At 37.7% G+C, this 22,205-nt stretch overlaps 1 protein-coding gene across 10 annotated transcripts in view; it reads right to left on the bottom strand.

The window, feature by feature from the left end:
- ctnnd2b (catenin (cadherin-associated protein), delta 2b) overlaps positions 1–22,205 on the bottom strand; it is an 81,542-nt gene that overhangs the window by 39,489 nt on the left and 19,848 nt on the right. For 8 of the 10 annotated variants that reach the window (XR_013821722.1, XR_013821723.1, XM_079876129.1 and 5 more), the window contains 4 exons: positions 19,697–19,809; positions 6,020–6,054; positions 4,606–4,722; positions 325–491 (listed from right to left, as the gene is read on the bottom strand). Coding sequence is in view for 8 of the 10 variants with exons in the window: in XM_079876129.1 (XP_079732255.1) it covers positions 325–491; positions 4,606–4,722; positions 6,020–6,054; positions 19,697–19,809 (432 nt within the window). In the remaining 2 variants the exon portion in view is untranslated. Of the gene's footprint in view, positions 1–324; positions 492–4,605; positions 4,723–6,019; positions 6,055–19,696; positions 19,810–21,765; positions 22,045–22,205 lie in introns of those variants that run through there. The other 2 variants (XM_079876128.1, XM_079876123.1) reach the window with 2 other exon arrangements.

Here is a 22,205-nt window from a genome sequence, read left to right on the forward strand (position 1 = left end):
AGAAGGCGCCTCCTAGCGGTCTAACCCTAACCCTACCCCAGACCTAAACCTACCCATAACCGAACAAAGCTCTGTGCGTGTCATATTGACGCTAAAGGGTACCATGTGCGTTCGATGTAGACGAAATGTCAAAAGCGTCAGTATATGACGCCCTAGGATGAGAATGCGTTGAAATAAATGAAGGCAGCACATGCACAAAAACGGCACTATTAACAGACGCAATTCTTAGTGAATTCCCCCAGGGAGTCTTCTCATAAAAACAGGTGGCAAAGTTTAAGACAAAAGGGTCAAAATCAGAGTTTTTAAAAAGAGATGAATCCCCACCTGATTATAGCTATGTAAGGCTCCTCCCACCTGACCACTGCGCGGGGGCTGGGAGGCCGACAGGTCGCCGAGGGCCAGGGTCTGGTTGCTATGGTAACTGACTGGATAGGGAAAGGTGCCCTCTTGATTATTGAGCTGCAAAGCACTCTGAGAGAGGATGCCTGGTCCTGTGAAGGGGGAATTTGGGAGAAAGAGAAATACTATTAGTTTGACAATCACTTTTTATATCCAACAGAGATGAAGAATTGCAGTTGGTCTTCTTTATTTGCATACTGAATTGTCTGTGGTTTTGTCATCTTTGCATATATTTAACCATGTTTAACTTTCTTTACAGTGACTGTTGATTCTTGTGTGCAGCCAACAGAAAAAAAGATACATGATGATTGCCATGACAATGTCTAATCAGCATGAATCAGCATTACATTTACATAGATTCAAAGCCTAAAATCTAAACTTGCATAAAACGTTATTTCTTTTGCAGCCTTGCAAGCTCAGGTATTTCCTTCAGGAGATGCAAATCTTGTTACCCTCTCTTCTCTGTCCATTTAATTCCCCTCACCTCATTTTACCTTCGTAAAATTGGTTAATTGCTTTACCATTTCATCTCATATTCTTTCATTGTCTTCCAGCCTCCATCCCAAGTACTTCTCTTCTGTTTTACTTTCTTTTATACTGCTCATTATTTCAAGCCTCAGAGTGAGTAGATGGACAGAAAAGGCATGCATAATTAATCACTGCTGGAAGACACTCAATGAGCACACATTCAGGAAAATGGGGTCAGCATGAACAGAAATCGCAGTCCCTTCTCTTTACTCGGCCCTCCTGTGCTGACAGCCTGACACTGTACCAAATAGCAGTGATTCCCAGACCTGTTTAGTCTTACAGTTTGTCACCCACAGCCACATTAATAAGGCACAGGCACTCTAAGAAAGGTGTTCCTATGAACTCATCATTCAGAATTATAATACATTTTTAAACTGGACACTACAAACATGATTCACTTTGAAACAAAAAAATATACTGTTGGGGAAAAACCAACTGATGTTTAACTCACCAACTGAAGTAGTTTGAGAAGCTGTAGAAACTTGCTTTATACATGTATTTAGTTTGATTGGCTGAGACATTTAATAAGATGAAAGTGTAAGTGAAACAAGAAAAACTGTTGAAGAAATAATAATAGAGAAGCGTGTTATATTATATTCAAAAGAGGCTAAGCATATGAGTATTTTCACTTTGCTAAAAGTCTCATTCACAAGCAAATAAAAAATGTTAATAAAATATTTGTAGTTGGAAGTTAAATGTAGCTTTTGACCATATTCACTTAAAATCCTACATATTTAGTATAGTGTACATTCATATACTGTATACACTACTGTTTAAAAGTGTGAGGTAAGACTTATCTTTTTAAGAAATTAATACTTTTCTTCTCCATGGATCGATTAAACTGATCAAAAGTGACAGTAAAGACTAATAATGTTACAAAAAAAAAAATCTTGAAAGAAAAATATGCTGTTTTCAGCATTGGTAATGCTTTGAAATGTTTCTTAAGCAGCAAATCAGCATTTTAGAATGATTTCTGAAGGATCATGTGACACTGAAGACTAATAATTGAGCTGAAAATTCAGCTTTGATTTCAAATATGTTAAAATAAAAATAAAACTCAACTAAAAACAGCTATTTTAAATTGTAATAATACTTCATAATGCTACTGTTTTTACTGGTGAGCATAAAACACAACTTTTAAAAAACAAAAAATCTTAATAACCCCAAACTTCTGAAAATAGTGCACACTATTAAAAACTTTAATAATCGATTAATAAATCAATCATCAACATTTTTGTTAGTTTCAGCCCTATTTTAAAGCACAAAGCACAATCCAAATTCCTGTACCCTTGTGGTTTGTACCCGTTTGCCAATCACTGCCATATAGCAGCACATATCACCTGTGTGCACAGACATGAATTTAAATGCTGTTTAATCTCCGACAGCCTGCAAAGTCGATCATGATGGTGTGTGGTTTTGTGTCGTGTTAACCGAAGCTTATTGCTGCACTGTCAGGGCATGTTTCTCCTCTTCTGAGGATGTCTGACAGCACCAAAAGATGTTGCATCTTTTAAAGAGATGCCAAGTTGAAATGGCCTGACAGAAGCATTAATCTCTGTTTACGAAACACCTACATGCCACAACATGCTGTAAGATTAATCAAAATTATAAAACAGCTTATTTTAGTGATATTCACATGCTATATTTTCATCTGTGATGCTGTTTCGAACAAAAACGGGCCACAAGTATGAAGATTAAAATAAAACCAATAAAGGCCTGTGGTCTATGAAAAGATTTCCCATAAATGGAGACACAAACACACACCTAGACTATGTGACAGTGCGACTTCACAACCATTGAAGATGATAACTGGGTCATTTGAGATGGGTCATTTCAAATGACCCAGTAATATCAGAAACTGGCTGACTGCGGTTATTGAAAATGGCTGGAGTTTACTATAACCACTTTAGCCACTATCAGATTCAAAAGAGGCACATTTACAGTAAGAGCTGAAAGTTTCATAAATGCAGTCTCAACCCAAGCATCTCAGACATCTTAAGATGCCATTTGCTGCCATACAGAGTGGTAGTGCGGTGGAAGATCTGTGTCCAGGTGGCTGGTCACTTATCTTTTTGGGTGTGGGGTTTTATCTGCACACTATATGACCTGCATTTTAGATCAGAGCTGATAAATATTTCAGCTGAATTCTATTTATAACTCACAGCTAGAGAGAGTGAAACCACTACAAGCAAGTAAATAAATACAAAATATACTGTCTTCTAAGATGGCTCATTAAAAACCATTAAGGGTCCATGTACACTGATTTATTTAGCAGTTTGCTCAATATTTCATGTTCTATGATACTTTGGTTGAAGTTTCCTGTAGTTTAGTTTGCTTACTTAAAGCTATGTCTAACATTACTGAAAGTTGTATTACGCGGCAAAGATCACAGACGGCCCCAGATTATTGTTGTTCAACATTCATTACTCGTTAAAACATCACACTCTTACTTGATCTGGACAAACTGAGCATCATTAGAAAGGTTTAAGACTCCAGCTTCGATATTTGACCACTGTTTATGATTAAACTGGTTTGCAGTGACATTCATTTCTTAATTTATGCCATGAGTGCAAAATAATTAATCTGTAACGTTCGTTATTTTGAATAGAAATCATCACTCATAAAGCATTAATTCATGTCTTCTCCAGTTTATTTGTGTTCAGATACATGCAGCATCCGCCATGGCTATTAGTCTAATGGTGCGCATATTTGGAGAAATAATGATTAATCAGATTAGTCAGTTATTGACACCAATGGCTAGTGCAGTGTATCTGTAATAATTAAAACTAGATTAAAACCAGCTGTAGGTATTGGAGCCATGATCAGAAACCAAGATAAATATAAGTATAGTGCACTTTTTAACTTTTAGAAGTACACTAGCATACTGATTGATTCAAAGTACATGAACATGGATAAAAGCCTCTTATGCTTTGGTGACTAAATTCTTTAAAAAAAACATAAAGAGCCCAAAGTTTTGCAAGGTAGTGTATTTCTACCTGATCTAACCCCTTCAAAAATAATTTTTTTATGTATAACATTATATATTGATGCTAAATCTGTCATTTTAAATAATATTTAATGTTAATGTAACCAATTAATTAAGATGTCACCACAATGACAAACCAAACGTTGGGCTAAAAATGTAATTAAAAAATTGAACCCAACTTCAGGGTTTGTCCATATTTGACACAATCCAGCATTTTTTAGAGTGTATGGACACCTTTTTTACACTATATCTCAACCTCCTTTAAACACTGAGAAACTGAGCCTTTGAAAAAATATCATATTTAATCAGTTCAGATGAAGTCTGATATTCTCAGCAGGGTGAATATACTTGTTTCCTTAAAAACTCTGTTGAGAAATCACCCGTAATTCATGCATTAAGCTACTAGCATGCATAATAAGGGAGATAGGGAGGTTAACTGATGAATTTCACAAAGCTGGAGAATATAGCAAGCTCATGTGAATACACTCTACAGAGCAACACCTGCAAGCTCATATTATGGGCTGTTACACATGCATTTCTGACTGAGAGCCCTCAGAGAATGTAAATTATCAATCATTTCATCTTAAGATCACAACTCTGCGGGATCAGAACATTTAGGAGTCGTTAACATACTTCAGTCTCAGTAATTTCTTAATTGTGTTAAACTTCCAGCATTTAAAAGTGCTCCTTACTTTCGCCTGTAGTGAATTCCTGTGCATCCAGAATACCAGACTCTTGAAGAGATCGGATGCAGGAATCTACAAGTTCCAGACCTGTGGTGAGCTCCTCCTCTATATCCTTCTGTCCGTCTGTGAACAAAGACATGAGAGGTAACTTCATCTAGCAGGCTGTTTGATAAAACTAATAGAATTACCGAAGGCAAAAAATAAAGCAGCTCCCTCCCTACAATAATGAGTGTTTCAATATTCTGGTAGTTACACAGCAAGGACAAAAGGTTTTACAATGTTGATTGCAGTTAGGTTAAGCTGAAATAAAATGCTTTAAAAAAACATTCACCTGTAATTTAAAACTGTAAAAATGTGCATTATGCAAATGTGCAGTTTACATATTCAAATCGACGTTTTATTTAGGTTTTGAAATCAGACATTTAAAAAATGCAGTGAAAATATTTGTATTTACAGAATGAAGGTTTATGACCAAAAACCAACCATATGCTAGTTATTCAGATTACTCGATTCATATAGGGTAGCCTGTGAACATTTATATAAAAATTTTAAAGAAATATGAAAAAAAGACACCACTTGAGTCTTGTATTTGATCTCTATATGTATCTGAAGCATTGTGACAATAAGTATTATGTTAAAAAAAAAAACACACCGTCAAACAGATGGTGACCAATGTGCACAATCACCAGATTACAGTATGTCACTTCTCAGACATTCCACGACACGACAAACGCTGATTGAACATGAAAACAAGCGCCATCCAATGCCAACAGACGCCGACAGGGGTAACATACTGATCCGACAAAGTGTCTGTTGCCATTGGTCGGCGTCTGTCGGTTCGGTGTGAATTGGCCTTAAATTATACTGAATAAAATGATATCACAACCTTTTCACAACATTTTTATAATGTAGTCCTATTTTGAAGGCCAAAACTGGCATGAACTAAAACCATAGAAATTTACAGTACAAAACCAACCACTGAGGAATCTACAAAATAATTTTCCATTTGAATTAGCCTGCATGAAAATGAGATGCTTAATCTGGTTTTGTTTTGATTCTTCATCAAGAACCCAGTATTTTAAAGAGTGTGGCGTGACCGCAAGCTCATGAATCATTTATGTGCTGCACTGCTCCTGCTCTTCAATCTCAGCCTCTCCTCTATGTTTTATGTTCTGGAAGGCAGAGGTTGTCATCTTGGGCTAACGTTTTGCTGTAGCACAATCAATACAGTCAAAAGTCAACATGTTTCACTCTGACATGCACGGTTTACCATGTGGGCAGCTAGATTATGACAACTGTCAAAACGTATTTCAGAAGGTCCTCTTAATACAACATTCACCTCCTTCTCGTAAGGTTTCAAATCACTGATGGGCTGAAGAGCAAGAAAATTCTCATTTTAGCAAGAAAACAGTTCAGTTACCTTGGTTGTTCCAGCGAAACTTCTCATCTGCAGAACTGTAGGATGATTAAGGATAGAATAGATTTAGATGCATCGTCAACACAAACACTGAAGTGATGATAATATTTTTTATGGTAAAGCAGCAGACACAAGAGCATCAGTAAGGTCAGGCATGATGGGGCCTAGTTTGCATTTTATCCCAACTGTGTTCAATGGTTCAGACTCAGTGAACAATTCCTTCATGGACCTTGCTTTCTGCACAGGATCATGTCACACTGGAAAGGCCCAATTTTACAGTAAATGTTTGTCTAAGGAGATTGTACGGCTGTATGCGTGATTTTATGCACCTGTTATTAAGGGATATACAGTAAGTGAAATAGACATCTGCCATAACTTTGGAATCAGTAAGAGAAAACATTGTAATAATATTTCGCAATATTACTGTTTGTACTGTATTTGTATTACATAAATGCAGCCTTAATGAGAGTAAGAAACTCCTTTCAAAAAAATAAAAAAATCTTACCGACGTTTTTGGTTTTACTAAATACGTACTTTGGCTTCCATAAACTACTTGTGTAGCTGTTTTCCCATCAAGTACATAAATCTGTTTGCACACTTTCTGAATCACATAGGTCGATCAATGAAGTATCATCTCAGTTGTAGAACACACAAACAGAAGCTATGATGATTATGGATTGGGTGGAAATAAAGGCTTGAGGATGAACGTCGAGTCACATACCCCTAATCAATGTCCGGGTTTGTCACCACACGGTATATAGTGGTCTGCCTTACCCGTAACGCTATCAGTAGGCTAAACGCTCACCCATTGTCCTTGGATCCTTACAGCAGCTGCTAAATCACTCTATTGATTTTCTTCCGGCGAGTGTGCAAGGATTCATTTTGTGAGGCAGTCTGTGTTTGTGCGGGGGGTGACTGATCGCAGAAGAAAACAAAACGCCATGTTAATAGGGCCACGGCGTTGTTCTCCTAAAACCCATTCATCACCGTTTCTTCCGCGAACAATGCTATAGACAGAGACAGGCTCCCTGAGAGTGAGTAACAGAAATGAGCCACAAGGCATTTTTTGCCAAACCCCCGTTTTAATGAGTGTGTTGACCTGCTTTCAAACAAGCATTAACTGTTTTCATCCTAATAGCTCCCTATAAAAGACAATTACTGGCTAAATATGTCAGGTAATTACAGTACAAGCAAAATGAAATAAATAAGTCCTCTAAGGTAGATGAACACTGATTCAGTTGTGAGATATGATTATGAGTGCCTCCAACACAAAATAAATAAATAAAAAAACAACTAATTGTTCCCATTGGCTGGAAATTGTCGTTCAATTTCCAGTATGCTATAAGACTGACAATTGTGATATCACTCTCGAAGACATCTGGCTAGATAACATCACATTGATGGCACAGAATGAGTCTGTCTTCATGGGGATCATTAAAGCCTTTTGGGATGAAGATATTTTTCTCTCCCAAGATAATTACCTTGAGAATAATGACATGACAGATGAGGCAATCACAGCTGTGGGTCATTGTATGGTCAGTAGTTAATCACTGTTCTTTATGTGCTCCATTTCCATATTGACTCAACATATTAGCTGAAACACTTGGAGCAATGTGATTTTCGACCATTACAATTAGCACTCTGATTTAGTGTTCTTTGCCTCCATTCTGGCTAATTGTCTACTGTCACCATTATGTTCAGTTTGTTTAGTAATCATGGACTTATAGTTTGCATTCACTAAGTTTCTGTCTCCCTTTGTTCCCGCCACTCCTTGGTTGTCATGGTTTCTGTCATTATGAGTTTGTTTGTATCAGCTGTGTGTCATTGAGTGCCTTGTTTCCTATTTAAGTCATACCTTTTCTTCATTCAGTGTCCGGTAACGTTTGCGTTTAGTGTGTGTTGCTCAGCCTGATGGCAGTTATTTGGATTATTATTATTAAACTTTGTGTTGGATCTCTATTGTTCTTCTTTGTCTGTTCTACAATTATTCATAAGATAGAAATATCTTATTGGTTTGTAAACAACAAACAAAGCGACGTGAACTGCAAACTAATGCTAAATTGATGAATAATGTCACTTGACAGTGTGTGTGTGTGTGTGTGTGTGTGTGTGTGTATAATATGTGCTTTATATGTATACAGTAAGTACTCATAAACAAACAATATGCTAGTATTATGCATGCTAATAAACAACTAGATAATAGTGAATAGTGTTCCCTAATCTAAACTGTTACAGTATACAGTATATATATATATGGTTAAAGCAATCTTTTTCCAAAGATGAAAACTTTATTTTTATCATTTATGCTGTGGAACAAACCTAGCTGCCCTATGCAGTAATACAAAATGTTTGTGTGTGTGTGTGTGTGTGTGTGTGTGTGTGTGTGTGTGTGTGTGTGTGTGTGTGTGTGTGTGTGTGTGTGTGTGTGTGTGTGTGTGTGTGTGTGTGTATCTTATAATATCAAATTAGGTAAATCGTTAACTGCATTAAATACAACATTTAACAGCATTAAAGGTAGGGTAGGTAATCCTGTTCAGAAACATTTTTTTTTATACTGGGTGAAATGGTCCTTCCATTCTGATAGTAGTCAATATATTATGTGTTCAGAAAAAGGAATGAAAAAAATCTGACCTCTGTAGCAGCTGTAGGACAGTAAAAACTCTGACCAATCACTGCCATTCGGTGCGAATGTAAAGAACCAATCAGATGCCTTCATGTCTCGTGCCCGCGCCCCACTGCGTGCGCTGCCCTGCGTGCACTCATCACATGTCACCGTTCCCGGAAATATTCAGCTCACTACACCGAGTAAGCAGGAGTTTGCGGCACAATGGCTGAGAAAATGCAGCAAAAACTACCAATGCCAGCTTTGCTACTTTGCTAAACTACTTCCTCGGACCCTGCCCGCACTCTTGAACGACCTCCTCTGCTTCGCCCTCGACCCCGGAGTGGACCTGTCCTCGAACCGACGATGCGGTACTTGTCACCGGAGTGTAACGTTAGTCCTCATCAGAGTCAACAATGTTTTCATCATGGAAACTCTTACATGCAAAACACCGTATATGTTATGACTCTTACACGAAATTCACCTTCATCACAGTTTAACTGATGGTAATGGAAAAACGTGTATCAATGCAACCTAGCTTTGCCTTATAAATATAGCTCGTTACCTATAGCCTAAATATAGCTCGTTACCGAATCAAACAAAATATATTTTAAACTTTACCAGTATCGATATGCTAGCTTGATAGTGAGTACTAAAAGCCATCATATTTGTTTATATTCATAGTGATAAAGTTAGGTTTTTTATTACATGTGATTCTGACATGATGTCACTGCATGCACTGCGCTCCTTCCTCTCCGCTCGTCTCAGGTAAATAAATGCGTCTTCAGCTGAGCTGAGCCGTTTGGCGTCGCGCGTTCATGTGTTTTGGGGGCGTGGCTTTGGAAGGAGCCCAGAAGGGAGGGGGTGGAGTGAATGGAAATAATGACCTGTGTTTACAACAGTCGTGAGAGGTCTACAGACACTCGATTTTTATACTTTCTTTTTCAGAGTACTTACATTTTAATTATGTATTGGTATATAAAGACAGTTTAAACAAATTTGGAATGTTTTTTTTTTTAGAAAAATCTTACCTACCCTAGCTTTAAATCCAATTTGTTTTCAAATACATTTGTTTTAAAAACATTTATGTTTATTTTAGGGCTGTCAAAAAAAACGATTTCTGCAATTAATATTTTCTTTATTATGTGTTAAAATATTTAACGCAATGAATGCAGCATCCATTCATACATAGAACTTGGTAAAAAGATGGCATTAAAATATACTGTACCATGTTTATATTGTTTCTACATTAATTTGGAGATTCAGTGAGAAATTGTGTATTACAATATAAAATATATAACAAATTTTAATGTTACGTGCGATTAATTACAGAAAAATATGTGATTATTAATTAGTGATTTTTTTTATTCAATTGACAGCACTAAATATATATACACACACACACACACACACACACACTTTAGATTAGGGAACACATGTTCACTACTAGGAGTTTTTCCTCAATAAACTCCAAATTACTGCTTATTGATAGTTATAAGGTCGTTGTTGTAGTGGCTATGTTTAGGTATTGGGTAGGGTAAAGGGATGTAGAATATGGATATGCAGAATAAGGCATCAATATGTCCTTTATAAGTATATAATATATGCTTTATATGTATACAGTAAGTACTCATAAACAAACAATATGCTAGTATTATGCATGCTAATAAACAACTAGATAATAGTGAATAGTGTTCCCTAATCTAAACTGTTACAGTATACAGTATATATTTGGTTAAAGCAATCTTTTTCCAAAGATGAAAACTTTATTTTTATCATTTATGCTGTGGAACAAACCTAGCTGCCCTATACTGCAGTAATACAAAGTGTGTGTGTGTGTGTGTGTGTGTGTGTGTGTGTGTGTGTGTGTGTGTGTGTGTGTGTGTGTGTGTGTGTGTGTGTGTGTGTGTGTGTGTGTGTGTGTGTGTGTGTGTGTGTGTGTGTGTTTACAGTGTGTGTGTTTTTTTACAGCCTGTTTGCTTTGGTTTGTCATGATAGGAGAAAGAAAGTTGAGATTGTGGTGTGAAAGAGTGAAAGTGTGCTATGAAAAGCTGGAACAAAGCTGAGAGCGGCTTTTGTTCACTGCTAACGTATGTGAAAAGAGTGAAAGAGGGAGGGAGAGAAAAAGGCCGTCCCTAAACCGCTGGGGGTCAATGAGTGCCTCCCAACTGACAGACAGAAAGATAGACGCAAGCCATCAAGAAAGAGAGGTTGCTTGCTTTTTTAAGCTAAATATATATATTATATAGAGAAGAAGGAATATAAATGTAAAGTAAACACATCTTAAAAAGAAGAATATCACCCCAAATAGTCTAGAAATTTAAAAGTAAGATTACACGCATGAAACAAACTGGTGATTTTCACAAGAGTTTGATCGAGGGGGTGGGGCTAACTACTTTCCCATGTCTTCAGTGTGGTGCACAGGCCATGCTGTCAGACAAAGCATGTGAAAGGGCTTCACGTGATTGTATTAATGAGTGCGGAGCAGAGGCACTCATCTGTAAGAGCCAGGCCACCCATTATTAAACTCTACATGAGTCTGACTAAAATAGTGCTTGTTAGTCCTGGGACTGTATGTGTGATATATAACATGGAGAGTAATTTATCATGAAATATTTCAGCTAAACAGATTGAATCTATTTAATCCCTTTAGTCATTAGGGCTCCAAGATTAGTCCACGTAAAAAGAAAAGAAATCTGTAAATTGTAAATTCAGACTTTCTTTCTTCCATAGAACACAAACTGTGAATTTAAAGGGGGGGTGAAATGCTATTTCATGCATACTGAGTTTTTTACACTGTTAAAGAGTTGGATTCCCATGCTAAACATGGACAAAGTTTCAAAAATTTAATTGTACGTTTGAAGGAGTATTTCTGTGCCAAAAATTGTCCTTCCGGTTTGTCACAAGTTTCGGAAAGTTTTTTTCGAGTATGGGCATGTGTGACGTCAGATGTAACGGAATTTCCTTATATGGGTCCTAAGGGCACTTCTCCGGTAAGATCGCGGGCGCGCGCGCACTCGTAGACCAGAGAGAGAGAGCGAAAGCAGTTTGCCATCAAAGCGCTATGCTCGGCTTTTGGGAAGCTTTTGGGAAGCCAATGTCACCAAAGAAGTGTGTTTTTGGTTGCCAGGGCAAGACAACCCTGCACAGATTCCCAAAGAACCCAGCGTTAAGGCACCAGTGGATGGAGTTTGTTTTTCCTGAGCATAAACGGAGTTGTGTAAGACTGTTTGTTCCCTGCATTTCGACGATGCTTGTTTTATAAACAAAGCCCAGATCGACGGATTTGCAGATCGTCTAATGCTTAAGGATCGAGCAGTCACAATGATAAAGGTTCGGTGAGTAAAACTGCTTCTATTGTCTCTGTGTGTTACTAGCTCGGCGCGTTAGCACAGCTAAGATGAATGTTTTATAAACAAAGCCCAGATCGACGGATTCTCTCTATGGCTCTGGCTTCGCCCACACGACCCGCCTCCAGCCGCTCGGTTTTTTCCGGAAAGACTCGGTACAGCCTATCTTTCTTTTATAAATATAATAAAACTAACGACTTTTTGGAGATATGAAGGATGCAATACTACTCTATAGGTACTCAAGATTAACAGGAGATTGAGTGAAAATGAGCATTTCACCCCCCCTTTAAGACTATCCTGCTCACTCCTTTCTTTATAATGAACAAGAATGTGAGCTGTCAGTGTTAAGCTTCAAAATGACTATAAAAGTATCATAAAAGTACCATTTTCCAAGTCTTCTAAAGCCATATGATATCTTTCTGTGAGGAACAGTCTAAAATTCATGTCATTTTGCCAAAAGAAGCACTCCTACAGTCCTTAAAAAGTCAGTTTAGCAAAAACGTGAGAAAAACAGAAATAATGCTGTGTGTGCTTTTGGACTCTTCATGGAATGATATAGGCTACAAATCAAGAGAGATGTAACACAGTCCTTAGAGAGGAATACATTTCAATCCCAGTGCGAGAGAGCATCCCGTAATGAGAGAGCCCCTCTTGTAGTGCTGAATCATGGCCGTCTTTCTCACAGCAGAATTGTTTCAGAGGATATGAAAGCAATGGATGGTGCTGCACAGATGCTGTACAGCTGCTTTGTGATGGTGAACACTCTTTTACGGTGTATTACTATGAATGACATGAAGGTAAAATACTTTCACTACAAATCACAGTAACATAAACACGAGTCCCCAGACACCTCTGCTGCCCTGGCTGCCACAAAATGGCTCTCGTTTGGAAACTGACTCGAGAAAATTTAGTAGTAGTTTTAATATAGTAACACTCACTGTGGTAACTTGTTTACAAAAATGTAGTACTTATGTATATGGAATACCATTGTAATTAAAAGAAAACATTAATATTGTGAAATATTACAAGAATTCAAAATATTTTTTTCACATTTATTTCATAATCTATTTTCATATATTTTTTATTGATTGCGAAGGTGAATTTTCAGCATCATTACTCCAGTCTTCAGTGTCAAATTATCCTTTGGAAATCATTCTAATATACTCATTTGGTGCTCAAATAACATTACTTATTATTATAAATGTTGAAAACAGTTCATATTTTTGTGGAAAAAAGACACTTTTTTTCAGAATGCTTTCATTAATTGAAAGTTCAAAAGAACAATAATTGTATTTTGTGTTATTAGTACTAAGCAATCCAAATCAGTATTATGCAGTCCATGGTTTTGAATAAGTTACTACAAATACCACAGTTACACTATGGGTACTATTCAGTAACTATGGTAAATTCAGGTAAAGTCACTGCATTTCTACTTTAAAGGGGGGTACAATGGTGTTTCATGTATTCAGAGTTGTTTACAGTGTTAAAGAGATGGATTCTCATGCTTAACATGGCCAAAGTTTTTTAAAAATATTTTGGACGAATAACGGAGAATTTCTGTGCCGAAAATCTTACTTCCGGGTTGGTACAAGTTTCGGCTGTTTTTTTTTCGACCGTGGATCTAATGACGTAGACCAGAGTGGAACTCCTTATATGAGCATTTCTCCCGGAAAAGCGCGGCCGCGCACACGTCGACTAGAGGAGAGCGAGACCGCGCACCTCAACGCGCTTCAACAGGAAATCATCGGCAGCGCTGCATAGTGTCTCCAAAGTGTGTTTTTGGATGTGAGGGAAAGCTTACCAAAGAACCCAGCATTAGGAACAGTGGATGCTGTTTGTTCCCTGCATTTCGACGATGAATGTTTTATAAACAAAGCCCAGATCGACGGATTCTCTCTATGGCTCTGGCTTCGCCCACACGACCCGCCTCCAGACGCTCGGTTTTTTCCGGAAAGACTCGGTACAGCCTATCTTTTCTGTTATAAATATAATAAAACTAAAGACTTTTTGGAGATATGAAGGATGCAATACTACTCTATAGGTACTCAAGATTAACAGGAGATTGAGTGAAAATGAGCATTTCACCCCCCCTTTAAATGTTTCAAAAGGAGTTTCCAGACTGATTTGGACTTTAAAAAAATAGATCCCAGTGTGCAGTAACAAGGACAACAGCAGTTAGCCTGAACAATTACAGGATCAATCACACATTTCCTATTGTAATTGTGCTTTCTAAAAGGACGGAATGTTATTTCGACTGCATCTGAGGATGTGGTGGCTCATTAGGCTGACAGTGTGAATGATGTCACTTGTAGGGAGCTCAGTGGTTGAGATCTGCGCTATGCTAGGCCGGTTTATTTAAAGGGGTCATGAACTGCATTGTTGTATTGTTTTATAATGTTTCCTAGGGTGCACTTATAATGTTGGTATGATTTTTACATAAAAAATGGTCATAATTTAGAAATGAAAGGCATTTTTCCTAGCCTGATTTTACCTTCTGATTTGAACGCTCTGTTTTAAGGGGTGTGTCTGCTGTGAGACTTCAGTGTAAACGCCCACTGCTGTGATTGGCTAACATCTTTGCATATGAAATGGCTAGTACTACATGTGGAACTCTCTCAAAAACGTTTAGCACATTTTTACTATTACAGCATCAAGGTTAACTAATCTTGAAAAGTGTTGATTATAGCATTATATTTAGATCTATAGTTTCTATAGGTTTCTCTAACTCGATTTCTGCACACTAATGAATGCTTTCATCATAACTAACAGTGCAAACACAATGTAAATAAGAGATTCGTTGATTATACCAAGAGTTATACCGACTCCAGAACTCTGATTGTGTTCTGATTTACCAAAGAATCCACAGTGAAATGTACTGAATTCAAATAAATAATGTTCAACTGAGACATTCACATTGTTGAAAATAAATAACCCCATTCCAAGCATTAGGATCCTTTGGAAGATAATGTTATTTTTAGTCCAGTGATCCTGTATCGCTCTTCTCTCCTCGTCATCTCCCTAACACGCCAGTGGGCGGGGCCAAAGTTGCGATGATGAAGTAGGAGTTGATCGTCTTCTTCAGTGTTCTTTCACTTACCTATGATGTCATAAATAGGTACATTCTAAACGAGTCGTTCTCTGGGCTTGGTTACAATAAAAGATTTTTTTGGTCTAACAAGGAAGTTTTCAGTTCTGAAACTTACAGGATATTCTTATAGTATGATGACCTCTTGTGATATGTCAAAAGCTCAAGGAAAATTTGATTTCTCAGTTCATGACCAGTTCAGTTCATTTAAGCTAGGCAGCAGTGTGCCGCTATGTCACAAGGCAGATCGAATATGTGAGAGACATAGTGGTATCTAGCTGTCTAGTGGTGACACTTCCACTGGCATGGACAGCCATGTAATGTTGTCAAAATACATTTTCCACTCCTTCCTCGGAGTAAAAATAGACTAGAAAACATATTAAGACCTAAAACATTAGCATTAGATAATAAAACAAGAACTGGTGAAAATGCTATGATAAATGCCACAGTACTGCTATTTACATGTCTTTTCAGAAACGTTAATAAGTTAGCTATATCTGAATCAAAGTCTGTTATACAATATCTCTTCCAAAGAGTTATTTAATACAACTAATGAGAATGATTGTTTTTATTAAATGTCATTCAGCATAATCTGGTTATCGAAAGCTACATGCAGTACAATAATAGCTGGGTCACCCCAGTAATTGAGATGCAGACAGTATCCTTGTCTCTCAGTCACCAGACTGGGTTTAAGTCTACATGGTTAGGCTAAAGTCAAACAGTCCGTGCTTATAACTGAACTTGGGCAGCAGAAGAAGCTTTCATCACCTCTTAAGCCAGACATATTGCCTGCTAAATCAATACGCTCTGTATTCCCTGTACTGTATGGGGAGACACTTAGCGTGAGTCAGCCAGTGCACTAGACACCCTTAATATGCTTAATATCCTGTAAGAATGGAGAGGGATTGTCTGAGCACAGACACCCTGGGTGCACAGGCAGATGGGAAGGTTTCTTACTGTCAGTGTCCTCAACCCTGTCCCTTCGAGAAGGGTTCAACAGGATGAATTTCAATGGGTGAGTGTTGAAAAATATTTTGAAGAATATTTGGTAACACTTTGCAATAAGGTTTCATTTGTTAACATTATTTAACTACATTAATTAACATTAACAGTGAATAATACTTCTAAAGCATTTATTAATCTTAGTAAATGTTAATTTCAACCTTTACTAATACATTATTAACATCTGTTAATTAGTTGATGCTCTGTGAATTAGCATAAACATTTTTGTTAACTAACATTAACAAAGGGTAAGAAATGTTGTAAGAATATATTGTTCAATGTTAGTTATTGCATTAACTAATGTTAACAAATGAGAGCTTCTTGTAAAGTTTTATAGAATGTTTTAACTGCTTTCATCCATATGATAAAAGTCAGTGGGGTCCAAAACAACATTGGACCCCACTGACCAAAAACAAAAAACAAAAAAAAACCACTGGCACTATGTCTGAATATGCCTACTTCCATACTATATCGTATGCCAAAAAAAGGGCCTGCAAAAAGAGTAGTGTGCTTAAAGTGCACTCTTCTACGCTGCATGCCTGGATTCAAAGAACAACAATAACTAACGATATACTCATGACTTAATTTACACATGCACCGTTATTTCAGCTCACTTAAAAGCCTAGTTAAAGTAGATTACTGGTGGTAGCAGATTTTTGTGCCCAATTACTGCACACACACACACACACTCACACACAAAACTGTTTAGTGAATTCAGCCCACCATCTTTCTTTCCGTCAATTTATCCTCTGCAACTAGAGGGTGAAGAGAAATTTAATGCATTTCAGTACAGTCTCAATGGAAAAGCCTTTCAATGTTTTCTTTTCTTTTCATGTGCAATTTCAAGCAAAGTGGATATCTAATACTAGACGTACATTCATGCATTTTCTTTTTATATTTAGGCAGATGCTTTTTTTTAAAGCAGATTACATTGTACAAACAAGGTACACGCTTTACCCATTCCCATAATGTTGCTAGCATCAACTCTACCAATTGAGCTGTAGGAACAGACAAAAAGATTGTTGCTACATATAGCAAATGCTGAAATAATGTACATACTTTACGAATTGAATACTAATAATACTATTTTCCCATTGCCAACTGTATGGCCAGAAGCTCTCGCTTGCCGTTTTACTATAGTGAGATTAGAGCTGTCAAACACATTGTCTCCTCAATACAACTTATTTACACCACATGCCAACAGAGCATTATCTCTCCTCGAGGCACACATTGTAGACACGTACACAGTGCCAGCGCAGTCCAAGCTCACAGGAGACTGGTGGACTAATCTGGCAGGAAAACAGTCAAACAGCTTTGGCTTAATACTTCCTCACTGTGCTCGACAGACAGCGTTTAGCAAGACAACTCCATGCTACCGGATAGGGCTCGACAGTGAACGTCTAGTCAAAGTCAAAGGCCTCACTCAGAGCAGCAGATGTTTGACGCTGTGCCTAGGTTCCGTCCGACTAGAGACAATAAGACAACTTCATGTGGCATTTCCACTGTTGCCGCAGAGGCATTTTGCACATCGGTTAATCAGAGATTTGTTTTTGCTGAGTATCAGATAGTTAGTTGAAGAACTAGGCCAGCATTATGTTTGTTCAAAATGGAGTGCTATTTGAAAAGCTCCATGTTTCATTAAACAAGTGGGTCATGGGCTGAAAGTGCTCTCTTTAGCCCACGGTGCTTCTCCTGATGCTGACTTTCAGCTTGTTGCCTTATAAAAAAAAGAAACAAATAATAGTGCGGTGTTTTGTATCTGTATTGTAATGCAATTGAAATTGAACACCATTTAGTAACACCAACACTGAAAGTATATGTCTGTTGAAGTGAACAGCAGAAAAAAAATGCACAAAGTAAAATAACCATGAACTGAAATCAATCAAGATCCATGCAAACCTTGATTAGATACTTGAGTACCGTGTTATTTGACTAGCAGATTATATTTTGGCCTTGAGCTGCTTGTTTGTCTGTAAGCTATATTTGTCTTGAGAAGAGATCTGACCTAGCCTGACTCTTTAAGACTAAACATACTGACAGCCAGCAAAAAAATGCAAGAACATTCAAAGATCGAGCTTGATCAAAAATGAAAGACAGGTACAATCAACAACACTGAAGTCATTATAAATTTCTTCATTTTACCTATAACTATATATATATATATATATATATATGCCTACATATAATATATATCTCTCATCGGCTCACTGGATGGAAACGGTGCTTTATTCGCAAATGTTTTATGCAATATTCCAACTTTGCGCATAAGTTAGATTCACAACTTTTGATGAGAAAATAGCTACTGAAAGTAGAGATACTAACACTAATGATACAAACAGGGCTAGTGGCTACTGTGGCTAGTGGTTTCTAAAGTTACTAGCTACTCAGCATTTTCACTGGCCACAATTTTGGCATCGATACCATGGGGAAAAAATATTTTTTTAATATCATCTCATAATTTGGCAGCCGGTATATTAGGCTGCTGTCACTTTAAGACCTGACGCACGGACCCATTATATTGTTTTATATAGCTAATATACTGGGTTTTATGTGTACACACTTTGGGTGTGAGCACAGAATCTGCAGGAATTATGCAGAAATTATGCACAATACGTGAAATCCCACGGCGAAATTCTAGCCCTGTATAAGCAACAATATTCATTCGGAGGCAGAGCAAATGAAACAGTGAGTGAGGGGAGGCGGGTGTGTCCGTCAACTCGATGTCGGAGAGATGAGAGGAGAGCGAGAAAACGCAGCTGGTACTGTGTGTCTATTCTGTGGAATATGAGTATTGGGAGCATTTTAGATATTTCAGTATCGATAAATCTATATTTTTGACAACACTACATTGCACCTAGCTTATTATTTCAGAAGCCTTTTTAAAAGACTACTATTGAAAAATTTTGATTTTATAAAATTCACTAGTAGAAGGGACTGCGTTACACGCCACTGCTGAAATCCACCCGCATTTGGTGGGTGTTAATGTCAAGCCCTGGATACAAATATACAACTTTAAACCTGATATCATCCTGTACAATAGAATCTCACTGACAAAGCAAGCAACGTGGGAGTCTTATTGACTGAACAGCTGAAGGACATTTGATTTATTGAGTTTTCAGGCTTGATGAATAAACACAAAATATTCTCCACAGCAACAAGAGGATAATACAATGGGGCCATTCAATTAAATTTGAACATTCGCTGTAAACAGTGATTAGAAGCACTTATCAGCCTCTGAAGGGTCAAACTGATTGCATATAATCCATAGTCTGTTTTATTATAGTATCTGTTCTCGTTTACTGTTGAGATTTTAATTACAGGCTGAATTCAAAGCTTGTGACAACTTAACCCTTTGTTTACTTAGCAGTCTTGAAAGAGTTTACTTAAAGAGAGAGAGTTAAGATCTGAGTCTCCTCTGAATGTGGTTACATTAAAATATGCATGATGAAATAAGCTGGGAAAGGACATCAAGATATTTTCACAGAATTACAAAAACATGATTTTAATGGTATTTGATGGACATGTTTGATGATGTAGATCTAGGAGAGATTGAGGGATGTGAAAGATTTTAGCTGGTTTAAGTGGTGATTGTGGGGTGAGACAGATTGAGTAAATGAGAGGTGTCACTCCACTAGACCCACCTGATGCTGCTCATGCTTCCGGTCTCAGATCCCAGCTTGCATCTCTCCAGCTGGGTGGCAACAATCTGCCTCTCAGCCTCCAACTCTCTCGTCAGTCGCTCAAATTGCAGCTCCTGCACACATAAAGCAGTCAGAGCATATGTGTAAAGCCCTAAAGGAATTATTTAATTGATTCTGTCTATAGCATGTATCACACATGCACTTACACAAGCTCCAGTAACACATACACACAGAGATAGAGAGAGTGTGCAAGTGTGTGTGTGTGTGTGTGTGTGTGTGTGTGTGTGTGTGTGTGTGTGGTGGGGTGGGGAGGATGTAGAGAGACTTTGTAGAGAGGGCTTTTCTTTCCATATTGATAAAAATTTATTTGCATTCATTCAAAAATGTTGGCATACACAACAAACACTTTATAAGGAACTGCAATTTAAAACACGGTCAAACTGTAAGAATGACTGTCAGACCCTTACTGACATAAGAAACGCAGGCAATTGTAATCAAAAGCATTCAAACCACCCACTAAAGAAAATAAATTTCATGACTTGTGCATCTTCTGACAACATTTACCTTTTATTTTTCTTCTCCAGGAATCGATATGGAGAAATGAACGTGGAATGCTCCTTGTAAAACCAATAAAACAAATATGCAAAACTTTGATGTGTCATCTTTTGTGACAGGTACAGTTTCACAAAGAGACTAAAACTAGCTTTTATATGATATTGCAATGATAAAAGTTTGGCATTATTTTTAATTCAAAAGGTTGGGGTCCATACGTTTTTTTTCTTAAGATTCTGAAAGCTCATAAGCTCTTAAGCTCATCAAGGCTTCATTTCAGTAATAGTAATATTGTCAAATATTACTACTTTTTTTAAGGTTTCTATTTTAATATATTTTACAATGTAATTTATTCCTGTGATGGCAAAGCTGAATTTTCAGCTTCAGAAATCATTCTAATTTGCTGATTTGGTGCTCAAGAAACATTTCTTATTATTATATTGTTACAAAACTGGTGTGTTGCTTAAAATGTTTGTGGAAATCATGATAGGCTACATTTTTCAGGATTCTTTGATGAATAAAAAGTTCAAAACAACAGCATTATTTGAAATAGAAATCTTTTGTAACATAATAAATGTCTCTCACCTTTGATCACTTTAATGTGTCCTTGCTGAATGAAAGTAATAGTAACTTACTGACCTCAAACTTTTGAACAGTGGTGTATATACTTAATTATGGGCCCTGGCCATAATGAGTTAATTGGTTGCAAAGTACAGTAAATGAAACCGTACATTCTCTTTAACTACTCTACAGTTTCTCCAGATAACCAATGGCAGTATTCTGAACTTTGATAGTCACTGGACCATTCCAGCACTATGCACCACTTCCTCTCCACTCAATTAGATATGCACTGCTTAACATTTAATGACAAACTTGTCGATGCTAAATCAGAGATGAAATCCCAGAGCTCCTCTTTAAAGTAATCACTGTGAAAATCCAGTCAGAAACACTGCACTATGTGCCTGCGCCCAGGGCTACGACAGTCAATGCAACGTTCCCACTCCTTTTGTGACAAGGCTGAAATGAGTTCACTCAGCCACAAGGTCAAAGACACTCTCCCTAGAGCGGTTAATGCTAAGAGGGCTCCAGAACACATCACCTGCTATTTTGGGCACAAACCCAGATGAAGGCTACAAAAATACCCATTCAGAGTGTTGAAGAGAGCTCTATGGACCATGACGACTAAAGAGGCGCTAACTGCAGCATTTTCAACAATCATCACGTCTAGGGTCTCAATTAATGGCGATATGGCAGACGCATCTCTGTGCATTTGCATCAAACAGGCAAGCCGCTTAGCGATAGCTCTTCCGCTGAAAAAGCATGCTCATTTCAACTCTGCAATTATGATTCTAACAAGCATAATCTCTGACCTTTCTTATTTCACATCAACAAGTTCATGATGAAGCCACCAACAACTAAAAATCTACAACAACAACAACAACAAAACTGCTCCAGCTTTCCATCTACCCACAACAAAACACCTGTTGTCTTCCCAAATAAAATAACACTGTTCTTACCGGCACATGTACCATACTCCAGAGGCCGTCTGCGCTGAGAACAAGCAGTGTTGGCGCATCACTATCCCACTAGTCTGCTTATCAAGAGAGTAAAGTCATTAGAGAAACTACAAGAGTGGTAGTGACTGCCTTCCAGCGGGAAAGCAAAAAGTGGAGTGCAGTCAGGCACAAAGGTCGTCATGGCAACAGTGAATTTAGAGCCCCTTTGGCATTATTTATGCAACATTGCATCACAAAGGGTCCCTCCCACCAGCCAGCCAGCCAAATACCACTGCCCTCCAGTCACTCTTCCGCCTCCTCCTAAACTCTTCCCCTCTTTCTGACGCCATCTGTGCTCCACTCTGAAGAGGAGAAGGGGGGGGAAGCGGGGTCTCATTGAAAGGGTCGTAGAACGCCAGAGAGAAAGAGGTGTTTTTTGCGGGTCCTGGCAGTAAAAAAAG

This window comes from Squalius cephalus, assembly GCF_949319135.1.
Source record: "Squalius cephalus genome assembly, chromosome: 7".
Taxonomy (NCBI): Eukaryota; Metazoa; Chordata; class Actinopteri; order Cypriniformes; family Leuciscidae; genus Squalius; species Squalius cephalus.